Raw genomic sequence first — 23,651 nt, forward strand, 5'->3', positions numbered from 1 at the left:
TTTAAAAGCATCTATTCTTCTGTGCCAGGCCTTCCTTATGGTCCAACTCTCACAGCCATACATTACTACTGGATTGAAAAGTATTAGAACACAGCAAATACTGGGAAGATGAATCACTGCAAATAGGACAGTTAATCACTGGCATCATCCAGAGAAACCACATGACATGGAGTAAAAGGGCAGTTTGGTTGCCAATTATTTTCCAATCTCCTTGCAAAGCGCTGGGTTTAATTGGTAATGACCTAGACAATCTGAACAATGTATACATCAAGAAGTTTCACTCCCATCTGTGATTTCTGCAGTTTTGTATGACGTTCCAATCATAAGAAGCTTCTAAAGTAACCACCAGGTCCAAGGGGCCCCTTCATACCCTTTCTATAGAATTTGCTCATTGGTGGAAGGTGGGGAAAATCTTCCTTCTTCCAGAGATTTTGTAGCCTAGATCAGCATTTATTAATGAGCTCTCAATTGATTCTATATTTATGTTCTTTGTGTGACCAAAGGGCTTAAGCACAATTTTAATTATGGGTATATTAAATTTTATTTCATTATTGTGAGTCACTATGTGATAACTGAAATACAGGATTATAAAAATTGAACATGTTTTGAGAGACAATAAGCCACTGGTATAGTTTATTAAAACAAGACATTGTCCTAGTCTTTAAAAACAAGATCTCATTCCAACACTAGCAAATTTAAAAGCATGATAGAGCTTGATGCTTCCTCGTTATTTTAGCTACATGAAGGTTTAGGGGAAAGATGGGTTGGCTGTGGTGGCTGGGACCTATCGTTCCATTGAATTTATCATAAGTTGGGCTCAGATTTCATTGGAGTTTGGAACTGGCTTGAGTTCAGGCTGTGAAGAAATGCCTTGCCTCCTAGAAGGGTGGCAAGCAGGCTTTAAGTTTCCTTCTCTGAGCTTGGAGACAAGCAGGAAGGGGGAAGGAAATTTGCCAAAGGCATTCCAGAAGGACCTGGGCTATCTCTTAAGAAATACTAATAGATCTGGCAGAAGAGACAATGGGATGAGCCAGCTCATTCCCCTCCTACAGGCAAGAAACAGAAGGTGCTATCACACTGGGAAATTGACATGATATTATCTCAGCTTCAAAAAAAGCCGCTGGAGTTTGGTCTGTCTTCGGACTATCAGACAGCCTCTGTTGAAGTGGCAGCATTCCATCAGCAGTCTGTGGTTGGTCATTCACATTGCTAGCATGCCTCAACCATGGACCTGCTGCAGAAAGGGCTGCTGTTTTTTTAAAGTCCCCCAGAAGTGCACAAGTGCTCCTCGGAGAGGGGTTGGGCAGAGGAAACCCTGAATGCACCAGAAAAGGCTTGGCATGATCACACTGCTCTTCCACTTATGAGTTGCACCCGGGCATACAGAGGGCCAGTGAACATGCAACCTAAATGCAATTTGGAGGGAAACTACCAGGAAGAACCAGGTTGCTTTTTAATCCGGATAACAAGAAATAACAAGTTGTTATTTCTTTTATGCTGGTGATTTATTTATTATTTTACTTCTGTGAATCTCATTGCTGAGAACTTTTTTGAATCATTTTAACTGTTTGGATTAATTTTATTGCTAAAGTTTCATTATTTATTGTTTTTAATCTTTTGCCTTGTGAGTAGCTTTGAGCAAAATTGTGGAGAGATGAGATAAAAACATACTAAACAGAAAATAATAGGATATTTAAATAATGATGATGCCTTAAAATTAAATGAAAAAATTGCTTTGTATCTTGAACAGAAATTAAAGGAAATGCTCACAAAATTTGCAATAATTAAGGAAAAGCTTCATAGCAATCCAAAAGCAAATTTCTATTCTATCCTTTATTGTCCATCAAGTTTCTTTAGCAGTATATGTATCCCATTTTCAGACTTCAAGACAACCTGAGGAATAGGAACTGGAAGCTTTGCTGGATCAGGCAAGATTTCAAATCGGAGCAGAATTTGGGCAACTGCCACTTTAATTTCATTCATGGCAAACTGCTGTCCAATGCAGTTCCTGAGAGAGGAGAGAGACAGAGAGGCCCTGAAGAATTAATGATTTTATTATTTATTTTATTATAATTGCCTTTTTTCTGAGTTTCAAGGTATATTACAAAGTATTAAAAAAGCAAAAAGGCGGCATAAGAATAAGCAATGTGGACTAGGTTTACAAAATTAGAAAACAATGGGAACAATAAAGAATAAACTATGGCATACTATAAACAAGACAGAAAATGGATTACAGAAGTAAAAGGCAGTATAGTAACAGCAAGATTGGTACGCACAATAAACAGAGCAATGAATTGCAATCCTATAACCTTTATAATGGCACCTTCCTGAACCGTTCCATGATACTACAACCCATTTCCTTTATAAAAATGCCACCCTGAACATTACTGTTTTACATATTCTGCAGAATGTTAGGCATGTGGAGGTTCCTGACCTTCTCAGGGAGCTTGTTCTATAAGATGGGAACCACAACAAAGAATACTTAGGTATAGACAATTAGGGATGCGCCCTTGGAGATATCTGGTCCATAGTCTATATACCTGAAAACTGGCCTACCAATATTTTAAGGAATATTTGGGTATCCAGATGATATCCATGATTCTTGGAGCTGGAGCCAACTGAGAGTGTGCCCTGGCAGCAGACCAGCTTTAAAGGGGAGGGGCAGACTTGGATGAAGACTCCACTTTTGAGGTCCCCCTTTGAAGCCTTGCCATCGAATTTGGCTCCAGATGCTTGATTGGATGGTCTGGGCTGTGCCACTAGAGCCAGTCCAGGTGGCTACTCACTATAGCCATGGATTCTCTTTTTGCTGGATCCATGCCCTGTGGTCACAAAAGTGGCCCTAGGTAAGTCCAAGACTGTTGTTTCTCAGAAATACTGGTATCTGGGTCTCAAACATTTCTGGAAATATTTGGAAATATCCTAGGCTGTTATTTTAAGGATCTTAGACCTGTGGGATCCCCCCCCCCCACACACATACACACTATTTAACACGTTTCCTGGACAATGGGAAGGAGGGGAGAAGGAGGCAGCTCTTCCTGGCAAATGGGGTTACATGGAGCTCTGTCTGTCCAATCACAATGATTCTCTTATACCCTGTAGCTTTCTGAGTATGGAAAAGTGGATAAAAAGCATGGCAACTTTGGCAAGATTAATCAACAAGTAGCTAATGGAGTGACTGCAGAATAGGTGTAATATGCATATGCCTAGTATAGCATCTGACAATAACTGAATTACGTCACTCTATATCAGCTGGAGATTCTGAGCTGACCTGAAGGGCAGACCCATGTAGACAGCACTGCAATTTTCTAACCTCAAGACTAGCATGGCATAGATCCATGTAGTCAGACTGACTAAGGAGAAGTAAAAAGGGCAACACCAATCACTAAGAGATATAAAATAAATCTAAGGTTGATGGTGCAAAATAAAGTAAAAAACCTCTGACTAATAAACTATATACTTATTTTATTTTGCATCATCAGCCTTGGCCTTATTTTCTATTTCTGCCATATGGACTGTGTCAAGGTAGGGCACCATCTTCCAATCTAAATGAGGCTGTTTTGCAGCTGCTTCTCCAGTAATAATGCTGGGTCCAGCATAATCCCTGGGATTTTAATTGAGTCAGACAGGAATACATGAATCCAATCAAATGTGGGAACCACCATCTCCTTCAAAGCCTCAGCCTTTCTGGTCATCATCACCTCTGTCTTGTAAGCTTTTAGCCATTAAACCACAGTAGTCAGGCAGTTGCTTAGGACCACTACAGCATCACCAGACAATTTGGATAAAGAAATGCAGAGTTGGGTGTCATCAGCATGTTAAGGATAGCTAATTCCAAAATCATAAACGATTTCTCCTAACAGCTTTTTACTAAGAGATTGAATAGCATGGGGGAATTAAACTGAGCCTTCTGGAACCCAACAGGACAAGTCCCACAATGATGACAACTGTTGTCCAACAGAAGTCCTCTGGCTCTGATCCATAAGGCACTATTTGAACCAATCCAAAGCATACTGCCTGATTCCTACTTCTGCTCCAAACATCTCAATAAAATGGCATGATCTAAGTGTACTAAAGGCTGCTGATAAATCCAATATGAGCAACAAAGATGCATGGACTTTGTCTACATTCAAATAAAAATAATAAACTAAAGTCACTAGCCTGTTCAGAAACAAGGCTGGAAGGGTTTTTAAAGAAAATGAATTACCCAGGAAGTCCTAATATTGTTCTGCAGCTGGTGCCATAATCATCTTAACCAGGAAGGGCAAAAAATTCAGGTGGGACAATAATTGGCCATATAATTCTTCTCTTGGATTTTTTAAAAAGTAATGGTAGGATAACTGCATCTTTCAATGACCAAGGAAAGGTGCCCTCCTCTAGTGATTGATTTATGCTGGACCTCAAGGACTCTTTCATTAATCTTTCCATGATTTCAGCAATCAGGATAGACAAGGATCCAGAGTACAAATGGGGAATTTTATAAATCTGCAAGTCCTGTTGACACTGAACATGGTAAATGGATCAAGATAATTCAGAAATGTATCAGACTGTGTACTGGGTATTTCTAGTGACTCAGATATATTACAACCAGCATTTAAACTGGAATATATTTAAGAAGTTTATCAGCAAAAAACCTTGCACATTTCCAGAGAGATATGTTCATATGAAAGCACCTTCTGAGAAGAAATATTTAACCTTGGAATGACATGCATGCAGCCAGTATGCATCTCTTTGGGATATCTGGAGAAAAATTTCCTATCAAATTGTCATTGTCCTAGACTTGGCCCAAGAATGCATTTGGTCCAGATACTGATTCAGGCTTTGATAGCATTGTCCATCACTATAAACCAAGCTAGCCTTCTTCTCTTCCCATTCGCTCACCAAATGTCATTTGTTCAGGGCTCTTTTTGTAGCAGGAACTCCTTTGCGTATTAGGCCACACACACCTAATGTAGCCAATCCTCCAAGAGCTTACAGGGCTCTTAGTACAGAGCCTACTGTAAGCTCCAGGAGGACTGGCTACATCAGGGAGGTGTGGCTTAATATGCAAAGCAGTTCCTGCTACAAAAAGCCTTGTTTGTTCTCCTCTTCAGTCTTCAAGTTCTGTGACAGGACCAGTGCGTATACCCTTCTGCATGCAAAAGAAAGACTGTGATCAGCAAACATTTAAAATGTGCTCACCTTGGTCCAGCTGCAAAGGGCACAAAAGCATGGGAATGTCGCCGGGAAGAGTTTTCTACTGAGAATCTCATGGGATCGAACACCTAGAAGAAGAAAATGCAAAGATGTTTTTCTTTTACACCACTACCTCTTACTTCACTTTTAAAAATGTCTTGATGCAGCTGTAGGTAACATATAAGCTCTAGGACATATATGTATGGGATACTTGCAGGCTCTTGTTAGAATCTTGACATTTCCAAGCTTTTGTTTCTTCTTAAAGTACACTAGCTTTGGGCTGCAAAGCTGTGCTAGAAAATAAGCTGAAGATATAAACAAAATAAACTAAACTATACTGGCTCCAAACTATGTATAGAGGCTTGTGGGTTTCTATGCCAGCACGTTTTCCCACTAGGTGGCAGATGTTATGGCTCATGTCATTAACCCTCTGTCGAATACCAAGCATTATTCTGGAGTCACATATGAAGCTCTAGTTGCTGGACTGAAGATACCATACTGTCTTGGGAAGGGGCAGACCATGCAGGTTTGCCACAGATGGCAGACCTTCTGGAGATCCTTCCCTTCTCACACAACCCTTCCTTTCCTCTTGCCCCCTTCAGGCCTGGAGCACACAAGGCCCTTAACTGGCTGTCATCACTGTGTTCTACAAGTTTACTAGATAGGGCCTAGAGCACCCTCCCTACCTTCAGGAAACTCCTTTAGTCAGGGTGTGCCCTAACATATGGCCAGATTTGAGGCAGGAAGAGCCTCAGAATGAACAAGGCATGAACAAATGATTTATTAAACAAATACTATAGCAGTTAAGTAAATAGAAGAACAGTTATAAAATGGGGCAGACAACAACTACACAAGACAAAATTCATGAAGAAAGAAGCTGGCTTAAGTTTACCACCCTCCAAGTGGGGCCTGGAGATCTTCTGATATTATATCTGATCTCCGGACAACAAAGATAATTCCCCTTGGAGAAAATGACTACTTTAAAGGGTGGACTGTATGACATTATTCCCTGCTGAAGAATGACCCCTCCCTAAAGAAGAAGAAGAAGATATTGGATTTATATCCCGCCCTCCACTCAGAGTCTCAGAGTAGCTCACAATCTCCTTTATCTTCCTCCCCCACAACAGACACCCTGTGAGGTGGGTGGGGCTGGAGAGGGCTCTCACAGCAGCTGCCCTTTCAAGGACAACCTCTGCCAGAGCTATGGCTGACCCAAGGCCATTCCAGCAGGTGCAAGTGGAGGAGTGGGGAATCAAACCCAGTTCTCCCAGATAAGAGTCTGCGCTCAACTTCAGAGAGGAACACCTTCCCTCTCCGAGCCCCCTCAGTCAAACCCTAAAGCCCAGAAGGTGTCTGGGAATTGCAGGACACCTGTAAAACACACAAAGACCCTAGGACTCCATGGAAGAGAGTCTCCCAAGGGCCCACAAGCTGCTCACCACCCAGGGCCATCTTATCAGCATTATGAGCCCTGGGCAAAGCAGTGTACTGGGCCCCTACGACAACTACTCACGGGAATAAAAATGTGCATCATACACAGATTAGTATGGGGCCCCTATGCTTGTGGGGCCTATGGGCAAGTGCCCATCAGGCCCATGCATTAAGACAGCCCAGTCACCACCCCCAGCCCTAAGTCTAGGATCATAGCACATCCATAGACAGCTTACTAGCATACAACTGAATTCATCTACCAAGGTCAAGAACCTGGAGAAATTCTTGTTTGGCAGCATTCCTGTTTGGCAGGAACCTGGGGAGATTCATCAAGAGGGCTTTAAACTGATGCTACAAGGGGAAGGAGATGACCAACATAGGGATTTCAATCAAGGGGAGCAAACAGCAGAGGCCCACCTGGGAATATGAGGTCCAATGGAGTCAAAAGTGAGAGGCTTCAGGTATCTATGTACCTATGCCCAAAGCATGGACAATAAGAAGGAAGAGCTTGGGTTTCTAATGCAGACAGAGGGATAGGATTTAGTAGGCATTAGAGATGGTGGGATGATTCCCATGACTGGAATGTAGTAGTGAATGGATATAAATTGTTCAAGAAAAAAAGAATGGGTCAAAAAGAAGGTGGAGTGGTGCTGTATGTGAGGAGAGGGTTTGCTTGTTAGGAAATACTGGAGGAGGTGGGTGACAGCCCAGTGGAAAGCATCTGGGAAGAAAGAACAAAGAGTATTGTGGTTGAAGTCTGCTACAGACCACCTGACCAGGCTGAGGCGGTGGATGCTGCCCACCTTAAGCAGCTTGATAGTGTATCCAAGCAACATGACCTTGTAGTTATGCGTGACTTTAACTTCCCTGATGTGTGCTGGGAGACAAACTTTGCTAAGCATTCAAAGCAGGGCTTTTTTTTGTAGCAGGAACTCCTTTGCATATTAGGCTACACCCTCTAATGTAGCCAAACCTCCAAGAGCTTTCAGTAGGCCCTGCAAGAAGAAGCTCTTGAAGGATTGGCTACATCAGGGGGTGATTCAGAGTTATGCAACTTCTGTCCTATCTGGCTGATAATTTCCTTTTTTAAATGGTGGAGCAGAGGAAGCTATAATGGGCTCAACCATGGGGTGATTCCGCACCCACGTTGGTCTGGGGCAGGCTTCTGTTTTGGGGTGGAGCAAGCTGACGATTTTGCACCGGTTGCTCCATGCCGCCATTTTGTGCAGGGCAAAACACAGGTTTATGCTGCGGCAGGGCAAATCGCGGGTTTGCCCTGCACAAAATGCAGGCACGGAGCAACTGTGCGAAATCGTCAGCTTGCTCCACCCCAAAACGGAAGCCCGCCCCAGACCAACATGAGTGTGGAGTCACCCGTGCTTTAATATTAACCATAAGGCAAGAGTTGGTAGATGGGGTGAAGGTGGTGGGGACCTTAGAGGTAAGTGACCATGTCCTTCTAGAATTCCTTTTGCTGTGGAGGGCTAAGGAACTTCATAACCAGATGTGTATGTTAGGCTGTGATCACACACACATTTAATAATTCATTTTTAATCCACTTTCAATGCACTTTCCAACTGGATTTTAATGTGTGAACTGGCAAAATCCAGCTGGAAAGTACACTGAATGTGGATTGAAACTGCATTATTTAGTGTGTGATCACAGTCTCAGATTTGATTATGGCAGGCTTTAATGAACTCAGAAGCAGGATGACAATGATTCCATGGGCAAGAATGCTGGAAGGGAAAGGACCAAATGAGGAATGGGCTCTCCTTAAATAAGAGCTGTTGCAGCTCAATCCATCACTTTTCTAGCAAGACAAAAATATGGTAGGGGATCCAAGAAACCAATGTGAATGAACAGAGCACTCCACGATAAGCTAAGGAAGAAAAAGGACATGTTAAAGAAATGGAGGGAAGGACATACCTTTAAAGAAGAGTATCTGAGGGTTGCTAGGCAATGTAGGTCAGCCATTAGAGAGGATAAAGCTCAGAGTGAGCTGAGGCTAGGCAGGGAAGCTTGCTACAGCAAGAAAAGTCTTTTTTCAGATATGTGAGGAGCAAATGCAAAGTCAAGGAGGCAATAAGACCCTTGTTGGATGAAAATGAAACTCTGACAGAGGGAAAGCAGAAAGGCTCAATAACTATTTTGCCAGACTTTTTTTCTCCTGAAGAAGAGAACAGAACCATCTAGAGATGGTAGTAGGCAAGACATGGTGCCTGGGCTGCTCATTGACATGGATAGAGAGTTTGTTGAGAGGCACCAGGCCAGATCATGTGCACCTGAGAGTGCTCAAAGAACTTTCTAGAGAGCTTGCAGAGCCTTTGTCCATTATCTTCAAGTAGGGTTGCCAAGTCTAATTCAAGAAATATCTGGGGACTTTGCAGGTGGAGCCAGGAGACATTGGGGGTGGAGCCATAAGCAAAGTTGTGACAAGCACAACTGAACTCCAAAGGGAATTCTGGCCATCACATTTAAAGGAATCGCATACCTTTTAAATGCCTTCCTTACATAAGAAATAAGGATAGGGGCACCTTCTTTTGGGGCTCATAGAATTGGACCCCCTGGTCCAATCTATTTGAAACTTGGAGTGCATTTTTAGGAGAGTCATTAGATGCTATGCTGAAAATTTGATGCCTCTACTTCAAAAATCAGCCCCTCCAGAGCCCCCAGATCAATTCTCCATTATTCCCTATAGGAATTGATCTCTATAGGGAATAATGAAGTGCCCAGCAGACATTTCCCTCCCCCACCCCTGTTTCTGATGACTCTGAAGTGGGGGAGGGCCTGCTCCCACCTGGAGATTGGCATCTCTACTCATGAGTTGCTGAACTTCTAACATCTTCAAAGTAATACGGAGCAACCGACCTCTGAAAAGATTATGTGACCAAAGAAGGGTCTGGGCTGCCAACAACCTCTGCAAAGATTGTGCAACCAATGGAGGGTCTGGGCTGCTTTCACAGCCATGTTACTTTGCCTGCTCCCCCATCCCCCTTCAGCCTTAAAGATGCAGACGCACCATCCCAACTTTGCTTTCCAGTGGAGTCTGAAGCCTCCGGAGGTGGAAAGGCACATGGGGGCTGTGGGGGCGGGGCTTCCCCCTGCCGGCCAGCTGACTGGAAGCAGAAAGGAGCCTGGGAAAGCGGGAGAACCCCCGCTGGGACCTGGGGATTGGCAAGCCTATCTTCAAGACCTTTTGGGGGATAGATGTGCTACAAAACTGGAGGGGGGTAAATGCAGAGGGTTTTTTGAGCAGGAACACACAGGAACACAGCTTTGGCTGACTTGGCACCAGGGGGTGTGGCCTAACATGCAAATGAGTTCCTGCTGGGCTTTTTCTACACAGAATCCCTGTATAAAACAATGGTGACATCAGGAGATGTGGCCTAATATGCAAATGAGCTCCTGTTGGGCTTTTGCCAACAGGATCTGGAGGAGGGGTGAAAGAACTACTAATTAAATTTGTAAATGACACCAAATTGGGAGGAGCAGCAAACATGTCAGAAGAGATAGAATCCAATGAGATCTGAACACACTGGACAAGTGGGTGTATGTGAACAAGATGCAATTCAACAAGGATAAGTGCAAAGTTGTACATCTGGGTAACAAAAATAAGAAGCATGCATACTAGATGGGGGAAATACTTCTGAGTAGCAGTGTGTATGAACTAGATCTTGAGGTATGAGTAAGTGAAACATGAGCAGTAAGTGTCATGCAGCAACAAAAAAGGCTAATGCAGTCTTGGGGTGTATCAACAGAAGCATAACATCCAAATAGCAAGATGTCATAGTCCCACTGAACACAATATTGGTCAGGCCACACCTAGAGTACTTCATGGAGTTCTGGAAGCCTCACTTCAAAATAGGATGTGGACAGAATGGAGTTGATGAAGTGATGAAGATGATCCCAGGACTGGAGACCAAGCCCTACAAGGAAAGGCTGAGGGACCTAGGAACGTTCAGTCTGGAGAAGAGGCTGCTGGGGAACATGATTAGTCTCTTTAAGTATTTGAAAGGCTGTCATCTAAAGAAGGTCAGGGAGCTGTTCCTGTTGGCAGCAGAGGACAGGACTCACAATAATTGGTTTAAATGATGGGTGGAAAGACACTAGCTGGATATTAGGGGGCGGGAATTTACACTAAGAGTAGTTCAGCAGTGGAATTGGCTGCCTAGGGAGGTGGTGAGCTTTCTCTCACTGACAGTCTTCAAGCAGCAGCTAGATAAACACTTGTTAGGAATACTCTAGGCAGGGGTGGCCAAACTTGCTTAACATAAGAGCCAAACGGAATAAACATCAGATGTTTGAGAGCCACAAGACATGAATGCCAGATGTTTGAGAGCCACAAGACAGGAAGGAAGGAAGGAAGGAAGGAAGGAAGGAAGGAAGGAAGGAAGGAAGGAAGGAAGGAAGGAAGGAAGGAAGGAAGGAAGGAAAATAGTTGGGGAGGGAAGAGGGAGAGAGAGGTGGAAAGAAAGCAACTTTAAATGCATTCTCCAAGCCACCAGCTGATTTGGCTTGGAGAAGTGATTTAAAGAGAGAAGTTCCTTCTCCAAGCTGGCCAATGGGATGGTGGGGGCTTTGAAAGCCACACAATGTGTGAAAGAGCAACATGTGGCTCCTGAGCCACAGTTTGACCACCCCTGCTCTAGACTGATCCTACACTGAGCAGGGGGTTGGACTAAATGGCCTGGATGGTCCCTTCCAATTCTATGATTCTACATTATGCAGAGCTAACTCTTTCACTGCATCAAGACAAAAAGAAGATTTGTTTGCTTTAAATGATTCCTAAACCCATTTTTGGGAGAGAAGGTGGCATGGTATAGCCCAATCTCATCAGATATCCAGAGGTAAGCAGTGCTGGTTCTTGGAAGGGAGACAACCAAGGAAGACTTGGTAGAGGAAGGCAATGGAAAGCCATCTCTGCTTCTCACTAGCCTTGAAACCCATTGCTGGGGTCAGCATAAGTTGGCTATGATTTGATAGCATTTCATACACACAACCCCATTTCAAGATATTTTTGAGAAACTGAGGAAACAGAACTTTATAACCTGATTTAATATTAACAATTTCAGTACAAAAATGTCACAGACTATGTGCAGCATGTCCAGTAGCTGTAACTTTATGCATTCTTCATTGAGGAATACTTTTGTCTTTAATTAAAATATGCAAATCCCTTAGCTATATTTATATATTCTGGAGTTGTAAAAGCTATTATTTGTCTTCACCTTATTATAAGGAAACAGATTACCTCTGGGTCTTCCCATATGCTTGGGTTTCGGTGGATATTATAAATGCTAATTCCTATTATGGAACCTGCAAAATAAAGTGATAACCAAGTTAACATCAATATGCAAGGACTCTATCAAGCTAGGAGCCATCCTGAAACTAAGGTATCCTCCAATAACCATGTGTGCATTGGGTTTTAGCTCCAGTCTCAATCTGTTTTGTTTTTTGTTTTTACAAATGTTTTTAAGCAATGAATGTTACAATTTTATTAAATGTAAAGCTTAATAAATATATCATCTACATTTGTCTAAGAAAATTTAGGTGCAGAAACAGGAAAAGAAAATTCATAATATATTTTTCTTCTATGGGATGTAAAGAAATGGTTTATTATGCTCCCTTTCTCTGTTGTTACAGATCACCTTGGGACCAAAAGATAAATAACAATAGGGCTCAAATAATCTATTGTGATACCACAGCAGAAGCTAAGCAAGTCTGCAAATTGTGATCCATGTAAGAGATGACTTCAGCTCAAGTAAGGATCCTAGGTTTGAGTTCAGTAGCACGTAGAGACCAACAAGATCTGGGGGAATATAAGTCAAAGCTCCCTTCATCTGAGAACCTTAAGCATCCTAATAACCATTTTTTCCTCCAAGCAAATGTGTGATAGAGATTGCATATACTGAACACTGTGACAGTGTACTATCAGAAGCTTTGACTTTATGCTAATATTCAGTGACACTTCCCTGTCAGGAAGAGCCACAGTTAAATGTTGAATTTGTTTAGAACATAAGAGAAGCCATGTTGGATCAGGCCAATGGCCCATCCAGTCCAACAATCTGTGTCACACAGTGGCCTAGTGTCATCAGGAGGTCCATCAGTGGGGCCAGGACACTAGAAGTCTTCACACTGTTATCCCTCCCAAGCACCAAGAATGCAGAGCATCACTTGCCCCAGACAGAGAATTCCAACAATACACTGTGGCTAATAGCCAAAGAAGGCTAGTGAGAATTATGGCATCACAACCACATTTCCAGTATGGGGAGAATGGGCAAGCCAGAACAGGGAAACTGGTTTAGGAGCAGCTGTTGCTTCCACGTCACCATGTTGCTCTGCCACACCCATCCTTCTTTTCTTGGCTTACCAGAATCTGTATGAAGTGACCACAGAGGAGCTATATACACATGCTCCCAGCACCCTTACATGCAACATGTAAGTAACACTAGGACTGAGCTCTGCAACCTGAAATTTTTGTCAATGTATGGTAGCAACACAATTTCAAAATGTGCACTGAAATGAATATACTTCTGGTTGCTTGCCCACCTACCCCTCAAATGAAACACTACACAAGTTATGGGTTAAACTGGGAATATTTACACATAAGCTGGTCTGCACCGTTTCATTACATTTTAAAGCACAGATTATACTGAGCTTGCAAAGCAAGCTTCCAAACAATGCAATCCACCCTGGCTCAGAGCCAGATCCAGAATTCCTCCAGACCCTACATGTCACAGCCCGCATGCCAGTGCATAGATGGGATGGGGAAGCACATTTCCGCCCGCAGATGTAAAGCCTTAAGACAAAGAAAGAAAGAAAGAAAGAAAGAAAGAAAGAAAGAAAGAAAGAAAGAAAGAAAGAAAGAAAGAAAGAAAGAAAGAAAGAAAGAAAGGGGGAGGGAGGGAGGGTGGGAAGCTCATGCTGGGTTAGAATGGTTCAGGGATGGTACTGGCTACCAGACCTGGCTGGTCAGCCAACCCCTGATTGGTCAGTGCTCCCACATTGAACTTTGATAGGCTCCTTCCACCCTCATGATTCCATCCAAGAGGTGGAGGGCGGCAAGCAAATGCCAGTACCTGAGCCAGGGTCCAGCACCAGTCTTTTATTCAAATAATTATAGTAACTGTCCCAGAAGTTCTTTGGGTTTTGTTTTTTAAAATAAATTAAAAACACAAAACTGTCCAGGCTGGAATGTTTTTGGTCAGTTTGTAGCTGCAATCCCAGGGTAAAGAGGCTTCCTATGGTGTCATTTAAAGAGGTCTCCACTTTCGTGCTTGCTCCTGTTCATCAGGTTAGTGTAACATTTCCTGTTCTCCAATCCTCCAGTACAATGGCTGTTTTCACATATAATTTGTCACTCAAATCAGCCACTGTACCAGAGGACTGGAGCACAGCAAATATTTACACCAATCTTTGAAAGCAAGTCCAGAGGGGGACTAATAAATTACAGGCCAGTTGGCCTAACATCTGGGGATGAACAGCAGCATTCCCTCTAAGCTGAGTTAGTGTGGGCTAGCTCACAGTTTTTTAGCCTCCAGCTCAGAGATTTTTGTCTTAGCTCAAGAAAGATGGCCCCAGAGCAAACTAATTTATACATTAACTTACAACTTTAATGCTAGTAGCTCACAAAGTAGAATTTTTGCTCACAAGACTTCATAGCTTAGAGTGGGTAGAGCAGTGTAATGGTTAAATCTGTAGATGACACAAAATTATTCAGGATGATGAAAACCAAGGCTGACTGTGAAGGGTTTCAGGAGGATTTCAACAAACTGAGTGAGTGGAAGACAATGTGGCAAATGAAGTTCAGTGTTGGTCAGTGTAAGGTGATGCACATTGGAACAAAAAAAAATCACATCTTTAAGTACATGCAAATGGGAGTTTGAGCTTGTTGAGACTGAGAGGGAAAGTGAGGTCCACTTGTGATGAATAGTTCAATGAAAATGTCAATCCAATGTGCTGCAGCATTTAAAAGGAAAATTCTATGCTGGGGATTAGGAAAGGGACTGAAAATAAAACAACCAAAATTATAATGTCCCTATATAGATTTATGGTGCAACTTCATTTGGAATGCTGTGCACAGTTCTGGTCACCATATCTCAAGAAGAATAAAGTTGGAGTCCAGTGGCATCTTTAAGACCAACCAAGTTTTATTCAAGATAGGAAGCTTTCATGTACATGCACACTTCAGATATAATGAAATGGAAGAAAACCATTCAAACATATATTTTTTTCTTCCATTTCATTATATCTGAAGAAGTGTACATGCACACGAAAGCTCATACCTTGAATAAAACTTTTTTGGTCTTAATGGTGCCACTGGACTCAAACTGTGTTTTGCTGCTTCAGATCAACATGGCTACCCACCTGGATATATCTCAAAAAGGACACTGCAGAGCTGGAAAGGTACAGAAGTGTTGTGTATGTGGGCTAATATTATGAGTGTTCCTGCCTGAAGCCTTTAGGACTGAGCTTGGGGACTCAGGAACAATGGGCAGTAGGATCCAAATCCCTGCTACCCTGCTCCACCCCCTGCTGGTTTGAATGATCCAATGGCATCCTAGCACGGGAAACTTGATCTGTATATAGTAGTCCTCATTGGCCCGGTTCAAGAGTCTTCTTAGTTCAGTCATTACTATGCTGTAACTCAATAAGGAGCTATGGTCACTGCAATCGCATCTCCTCCTTGCATTGAACGCACTATATTATAGTGGCAATGAGGATGGGATCCTGGTGAGTGAGCCTGGCAACTGGCATTGCACCATGCATTGCTGCCTCCGCATCCAGCTCCATGCATCGCATTGCCATCACTGTCAACATGGCCACTGCACCAGGAATGCTGCCCAAGTTCAACGCAGCCGACCCTTAGCTATGGGAGACCTGGTTGGAATGACTGCAATGTTATGTCGAGTTCCATGAGATCAAGGGAACCAAGAAGGTGCTGCTGTTCAGCTCCTGCAGGATCACAACCCTGGAGCTGGCCCAGGGTCTCATAGCGCCCACAATGCTCAAGAATGCGACCTCTGACCAGCTCATCATGGTGCTTACAACCCACTTTGTGCCACAACCCAACATCCTGGCCCGCCAATTTGGCTTTTTGGCTATGTTGCCGCCCTGCACAAGCTGGCCCTAAGATGTGACTTCCCCCTTCTGAAAGAGGCTTTGCGGGATTGTTTCATCATAAACCTGAGGGACGAAAAGCTGCAGTGGAAGCTCATGGGTCAGGATGACACAGATCTCCAGAAGGTGGTCAAGGAGGTGATAGCCTATGAGAAATCTTGGAAGGATCGACCCATGACCGCGGTACATCAGGCCTCTGCTTCCAAGGACTCAGATGGCGATGATGCTCTCAAGCTGCATCATGCGGCCCAGCAATGCATCAGAGCCAGAGCCATCCAGATTGTGCGCCAGCTGTGGGGAACCACACAAAGAGAAATTGTGCAAATTTAGGGATGCTGTCTGCCACCAGTGTGTGAAGATGGGCCACCTGGCACGGGTCTGCCAATCCAAGTCGTCCTGCTCAATGGCCAAGTGACAAAATGGCCGATGCCACAAGACCACCATCGTCGAGGAGTTGCACTCCCTCACTGCATCCACCAGCCAGGTGGTGTTCATAGAGGGCGCTCCATGTAGGATTGAGATACTCGGGGGCTACCTTCACGGTAACCTCGGCTCAGACTCTTAAACAACTGTGCATCGGGGGGGGGGATATCACTTGCACCCCTCACCGATAATTGTCCAGGACTTCCAGAAACAGGAGGTTGCCATACAAGGGATTGGATTTGTCAGGGTCAAATATGGACAGTATGAGGGAACCCTGTCATTGCCAGTTGTTGCAGGGAACCTTATGAGCTTACTGGACAGGTCATGGTTTGGTCCACTAACGATCCACATGACGGGCATCCATCAGGCCCCCTCAGGTATGGACTTTCAATGGGTCTGTGCAGAGTTTCCATCCATTTTTGATGGGTCTCTGGGAACTTACACCAGGCCCCCCATGTCCCTTCAACTCAATCCTGCCGTGCAGCCCATATGGCTCAAGGCCAGATGCATCCCCTTCACCTTAAAACTGAAGATAGAAGAGGAGCGCAAGAGGTCTTAGAGCCAGTGGCCAATGCACGGTGGGAGATCCCCATCGTGATCAATGTGAAATGCAATAGCAGCATCTGCATTTCTGTGGACTACAAATGCACCATCTATAAGGTGCTGCAGGACCACACCTACTTGGTCCCTGTGGTCAGCCACATTTTGGCTTCCCTAGCGGTGGCTAAGATTTTCAGAAAATTGGACTTGGCACAGGCCTACCAACAGCTTCCCGTGAACGACACCACCTCGGAAGTGCAGACAGGACGCTTTCAGGGTCAAGCGCCTACAGTTTGGGGTTAGCGTGACACTCGGGATCTTTCAGAACTTAATGGACTCTCTTTTAAAAGGCATCTCTGGGCTCCAGCCATTCTTCAATTATGTGCTGATTGCTGCCGCCACCGAGGAAGAATTCACCTTCACACTGTGCTCCGGTGTTTTGACTCAGCTGGGCTGAAGGTAAAACGTGTGAAGTGCCTCCTGGGGGTCCTGCAAATCAATTTTCTGGGCTACATGGTGGATGCTGGTGGGATCCATCCAGTGCAGGACAAGGTCCAAGCCATCTGCAATGCCCTGGCCCGTACTAACAAGGCTGAGCTTCAAGGAGGTGGAGCACTTTTCCTCTGAGGAAAGGCTGAAGATAGGATGTTTCAGTTTAGAAAAAAGGCTAAGGGGGGATTTAACAGACGTTTATAAAATTATGCATGGAGTAAAGATCTGGATAAAGAGAACTTTTTCTCTCTCTCCCAAAATACCAGAATGTGATGGTGTTCATTGAAGCTGATGGGCGCTAGATTCAGAATAGACAAAAGAACATCTTTATTTAATGAATGATTTAAATGTAGAATTCACTGCTAGAAGATAGCCATAGGCATAGAAGTGATAGCCATAGGCATAGAAGTTTTTAAAAGGGGATTAGCCAGATTCATGCAGGATAAGTCTATCAGTGCCTAGTGATAAGGGACCTCCACATTCAGAGGCAGTATACCTAAGAATACCAGTACCATGAGGCAACATCAGGGAAAAGCCTTGACCTAAATGGGAACACATACAGCCTGGGCTGCGCGAACTGCACTGGCTGCCAGTTATATACTGGGTTCGTTACAAAGTGCTGGTCATTACCTTTAAAGCCCTATATGGTCGAGGACCTGTCTACCTTAGGGACCGTCTCTCTCCATATGAACCCCAGAGAGCACTGAAGTCAGCCGGGAAAAACCTGTTGACTATTCCCGGACCGAGAGAGGTGAAGTTGCAATGTACCCGCAATCGGGCCTTCTCCTCTATAGCTCCGAGCCTATGGAACCAACTTCCAGAGGAAATGCGGGCCCTGCGGGACCTTGAACAGTTCCGCAGGGCCTGCAAGACCTTCCTCTTCCGACTGGCTTTCGCTGATGAAAATGGAAATTGCTAAGGAAACCGCCATCGTAAAAGCAAACATAAAGTAAACATAACATTAGCACTTATTAATTTAATTTAATTTAATTTTAAAACTTAAGCAGATTTTTAATTAAATGTTCATGTTGTTTAACTGTAATTTTATCTATCTGTATAGCTAAACTTGAATTGTGTTGTTAGCCGCCCTGAGCCTGCCCCGGCGGGGAGGGCGGGATATAAATAAAATTTTGTTGTTGTTGTTGTTGCCTTTATGCCCTGTTGTTGACCCTCCTAAAGGAATTGGTTTGCCACTGTGTGGGACACTAAGCTGGACTAGATGGCCACTGGTCTGATTAAGCAGGGCTCTTCTTACATTCTTAGGTGGGTAGCCATGTTGGTCTGAAGCAGCAAAACAAAGTTGGAGTCCAGTGTCCTCTTTAAGGCCAACAAAGTTTTATTCAAGGTATAAGCTTTCATATGCATGCACACTTCTTCAGATACAATGAAATGGAAATTACCAGTCTATACATATAAGTAGAGGGTGAGCAGTAAATTAGCATACAGCATAAAGAAGACGTTTAACAGATTAAAGGACCAAACAGGAATAATAGGCTTAGTTTTTATGGTTGCTATTCGTTTGGGTTTACCTCCAAGGGAAAACATAGTGAAGGAAAGAAATATATCGGAATTGGAGACTGATGGGCATGTGTATCCTAAATTGTTGAATGCTTAAAATAATTAACTGAGACCCTGCCATTACAACTCATCCATCTCCTCTCAAGCATGGAGGCAACCCTACAGCATCTTCTTTGAAGTGGGGTGATTGGCTATGTAGTTATATCTGCTGTCCCCAGACCAGAAATACATTCCCATCTACCATTCCAAATTACATCACCTTCTACTATTCATTATAGAATCATAAAGTTGGAAGGGACCTCCAGGGTCATCTAGTCCAACCCCCAGCACAATGCAGGAAACTCACACATACCTCCCCCTAAATTCACAAGATCTTCATTGCTGTTAGATGACCATCTAGCCTCTGTTTTAAAACCTTCAAGGAAGGAGAGCCCACCACCTCCTGAGGAAGCCTGCTCCACTGAGGAATCGCTCTAATGGTCAGGAAGTTATTCCTAATGTTAAGCTGGAAACTCTTTTGATTTAATTTCAACCCATTGGTTCTGGACCTGTTGCAGCTTGTCTATATCCTTCTTAAAATGTGGTGCCCAAAACTAAACACAATACTCCAGGTGAGGTCTTACCACAGCAGAGTAAAGCTATACCATCACTTCACGTGATCTGGACACTATACTTCACTTGATACAGCCCAAAATTGCATTTTCCTTTTTAGCTACTGCATCACACTGTTGACTCATGTTCAGCATTTGATCCACTAAGACCCCTAGATCCTTTTCGCACATACTACTGCCCAGAAAATCTCCTCCATCCTATAACCATGCATTGGATTTTTCCTACCTAATGCAGAACTTTACATGTATCCCTGTTAAAATTCATTTTATTGGCTTTAGCCAATAATCCTGTTCTCCAAGGATTCTCAAAAATAATAGCCAGAGGCTCAGAAATTACATCCACAAGCTCTTTTAGAACTCTTGGATGCAGTTCATCTGACGCTGAGGACTTAGTTTCATTTAAAGAAACCAAGTGTTTATGTACTATCCTTATGCTGATCCTAGGTTGGAACTTCATACCCTCCTTATATGTTCTGTTTTTGCCATGTTGAGCAACGTTTCCCTCAGAAGAGAAGACTGAGGAAAAGTAGGAATCGAGTAGTTCTGCCCTCTCTTTGTTAGCTGTTACAGTTTCACTTTTCTGCCCTTGTAGTGGGCCTACCGGGGGGGTGGGGGGGTGGGCTCCCTCTGGGTGTCCTGCCTCCCCAGGGAAAGTGCATGCGCAATACATCGCCTCTTCTTTCCCGGTGTAGTGAACGCTGTGTGGTCACTGTCTGGCTATGCCTGGCAGATGGTTACTGCAATGGCCTCTCCTACATTACTGCATCCGTGGCAACACCTTCTCACTGATCCCCTCCATTTTCACAGAGTTTGCCACATCATGGTGCGACCGAATGTCCGGCGGTATAACCGGATGGGCAGGTTGGGCTCACCAACCTCGCCAGCCAAGAGAAGGAAAACTCTAACATCAAGCCCAGGCAGACAGAGCTCGTTAATGTAACATCTACCACCTGGAGGACCCGCTGCCGGCGTCCCGGCTTACTGGGCCATGGCAGATGACCCCATGGTGAAAGGGTGGAGCCAGTACTGCGCACACTGCGCTTCATCTAAAAATTCCTCTGTGCAGGCCTGAAGTTGCACATCCACAACCCACAACATACCAAGTCCTGCAGCGATGGGCAAGGGGTGAAACGGCAGGTGGAAGATGCTACTGGAAGCCGCAGTCCTGATCCTGCTCATAGGCGGTTCAGGGTATTGATCGCCTGATGCTGACCCGGAGATGAAAGCATTTTTCGCAGCACCCTGAACGATCAAGCAACCCTATTTAGGGACAGCACTGCTTGCTCCGTATGGAGAGGGGCCTAGAAAAGGTGGCCTAAACAAAGCTCGTCTCGTCCCCCCCCCCCCCAGTTGGCTAGCTGCGGTCAATGGGCATCCTTACTTGCGGTCGAAAAATAACAACAAAGAAAAGGCATGCACCTGCCTCACAAAGTGTGCAAAGACTAAAGCTTGCGTGTTGGAACATCAGAACCATGCTTGACACAGTAGACAGTGGTCGCCCTGAACAACGCTCTGCTCTAGTTACCCATGAACTTCTCAGGTTGAATATCGACATAGCAGCTCTCAGTGAGGTCCGTTTCCCTGAGGAAGGTAGTCTTCAAGAACACGGTGCTGGCTATACCCTCTACTGGTCGGGTAAGTCAAAGGCTGAGAGCCGCCTTTCTGGCGTTGGCTTCATAATCAGGAACTCCATTGCCTCTAAACTTGAAAACCTGCCAACAGGTCACTCAGATCGCATCATGTCTATGCTCCACCCACTTCAAAACAAGCAGCATGCGACCCTCTTTAGTGTGTATGCCCCAACCCTTCAAGCAGATCCTGCAGAAAAGAACAAGTTCTATGCTGATCTACATAACCTCGTATGGAAGACCCCTACAGAGGACAAGGTGATCATCCTTGGCGACTTCAATGCCAGAGTAGGTAAAAACTCAGAAGACTGGAAATGAGTACTTGGCAAACACGGCATTGGCAACTGCAATGATAAAGGGCGCCTCCTGCTAGAATTCTGCATGGAGCATCAGCTCACCATCACCAACACTATCTTCCAGCAGAAGAACAGTCTGAAGACAACCTGGATGCACCCACGGTCCAAGCATTGGCACCTTATTGACTACATTCTGGTGCGCCAGAGAGACCTTCGAGATGTCTTACACACCCGAGTAATGCCCGGTGCGGAATGTCATACGGATCATCGTCTTGTACGCTGCAATCTCCGTCTTCACTTTAAATCTACACCCAGGAGAGGTGGTATCCCCTGGAGGAAGTTTCAGGTTGGCAGCCTTCAGTCAGCCGAAGTTAAAGCTGCCTTCCAGGCAAAACTCCAGTCAAGAATTGAGGACTCCAGTTGCCTCACGGATCCTTCTCCAGAAACACTGTGGGAACACCTAAAAACTACCATCCTGTTGACCTCTGAAGAAGTCCTCGGGTTCTCCACAAGGAAGAACAAGGGCTGGTTTGACGAGAACAATCAAGAGATCCAAGAATTACTGGCGAAAAAGAGATCTGCCCACCAAGCACATCTTGCTCAGCCCTCCTGTCCCGGGAAAAAAGCAACCATTCGCGCTATATGTAGCAACCTCCAGCGCAAGCTTCGAGACATTCAGAACAAGTGGTGGACAAAGCTTGCAGAGAGAACCCAGCTGTGTGCAGACACTGGTGATTTAAGAGGGTTCTATGAAGCCCTGAAGGCAGTATATGGCCCATCATATCAGGCTCAGAGTCCCTTGAGTAGTGCAGATGGCCAAGTGCTCCTCACAGACAATGCATCCATACTGAACCGGTGGTCGGAGTATTTTTAGGTTCTCTTCAGTGCCAATCGCGTAGTTCAAGATTCAGCAATACACCTCACCCCACTTCAACCAGTGAAAACAGAGTTGGATGAGATCCCCACCCTAGAAGAGACTGTTAAAGCCATCAAGCAACTGAAAAGTGGCAAGGCAGCGGGAGTTGATGGAATCCCACCAGAGATCTGGAAGCATGGGGGCATAGTACTACATAGCACACTTCACAAAGTACTTGTCACCTGCTGGGAACAAGGCAAACTACCACAGGACTTTCGCGATGCAATCATCATTACTCTACATAAGAACAAAGGGGAAAGTCAGACTGCTCCAACTATCAGGGGATAACCCTGCTCTCCATCGCAGGCAAAATCTTTGCTAGAATACTCCTGAACAGACTGGTGCCCACCATTGCAGAAGAACTCCTCCCAGAGAGCCAGTGTGGCTTCAGAGCTCACACGAGCACCACAGACATGGTATTTGTTCTCAGGCAGCTCCAAGAGAAATGCAGGGAACAGAACAAGGGTCTATATGTGACTTTTGTCGACCTTACCAAAGTTTTTGATACCGTTAGCAGGAACGGCCTGTGGCAAATCTTGGAACGTTTAGGATGTCCCCCAAGGTTCCTCAGTATGGTCATCCAGCTACATGAAGACCAGTGAGGCCAAGTCAGACACTGCAATGATCTCTCAGAGCCTTTCCCAATAGGCACAGGTGTAAAGCAAGGCTGTGTTCTCGCGCCAACTCTCTTTACGATCTTCTTTAGCATGATGCTTCAAAGAGCCACAGTAGATTTAGATGATGACGATGGTGTCTACATACGCTATCGCACCGATGGCAGCTGGTTCAACCTGAGGCGACTAAAGGCCCACTCCAAGACAATAGAAAAACTTATCCGAGAGCTACTGTTTGCTGATGATGCTGCACTCGTCTCCCACTCGGTATCAGCTCTGCAGCATATGATGTCCTGCTTTGCAGAGGCTGCCAAGCTATTCGGCCTAGAAGTTAGTCTGAAGAAGACAGAAGTTCTCCACCAGCCTGCACCCCAGGAAGATTTTCACCCTTCTTGCATCATTGTGGGTGAATCAGTTTTGAAGACAGTCCAGCATTTCAGCTACCTGGGGTGCATCATCTCCTCAGATGCCAAGATCGACAAGGAGATTGACAATAGACTGGCAAAGGCAAACCGTGCATTTGGCCGACTGCACAAAAGAGTGTGGAGCAACAAGCATCTGAAAAAAGGCACAGAGATCAATGTTTACAAAGCGGTTGTGATGACAAACCTCATCTATGGCTCCGAATCATGGGTATTATACCGTCATCACCTGCGACTCCTTGAGCGCTTTCATCAGCGCTGCCTTCGCACCATCCTCAACATCCACTGGAGTGACTTTGTGACCAACACTGAAGTCCTCAAGCGGGCGGAGGTTACAAGCATCGAGGCATTGTTGTTGAAGACGCAGCTGCGCTGGGCAGGGCATATCTCCAGGATGGAAAACCACCGCCTTCCCAAGATTGCCCTGTATGGCAAACTTTCCACCGGCCATCGAAATAGAGGGGCACC

At 44.7% G+C, this 23,651-nt stretch overlaps 1 protein-coding gene across 1 annotated transcript in view; it reads right to left on the reverse strand.

Moving 5' to 3' along the window:
- Window positions 1-1,821: 1,821 nt before the first annotated feature.
- Window positions 1,822-23,651, reverse strand: part of LOC132566597 (cytochrome P450 4A4-like) — a 44,710-nt gene continuing 22,880 nt past the window's right edge. The window contains exons 10-12 of the mRNA XM_060231781.1: window positions 11,855-11,919; window positions 5,182-5,264; window positions 1,822-2,008 (exon numbers count right to left, since the gene is read on the reverse strand). Of these exons, the coding sequence (XP_060087764.1) occupies window positions 1,834-2,008; window positions 5,182-5,264; window positions 11,855-11,919 (323 nt within the window). The 3' untranslated portion in view covers window positions 1,822-1,833. The remainder of the gene's footprint in view (window positions 2,009-5,181; window positions 5,265-11,854; window positions 11,920-23,651) is intronic.

The sequence above is a fragment of the Heteronotia binoei genome, chromosome 2 (assembly GCF_032191835.1).
Source record: "Heteronotia binoei isolate CCM8104 ecotype False Entrance Well chromosome 2, APGP_CSIRO_Hbin_v1, whole genome shotgun sequence".
Lineage (NCBI taxonomy): Eukaryota > Metazoa > Chordata > Lepidosauria > Squamata > Gekkonidae > Heteronotia > Heteronotia binoei.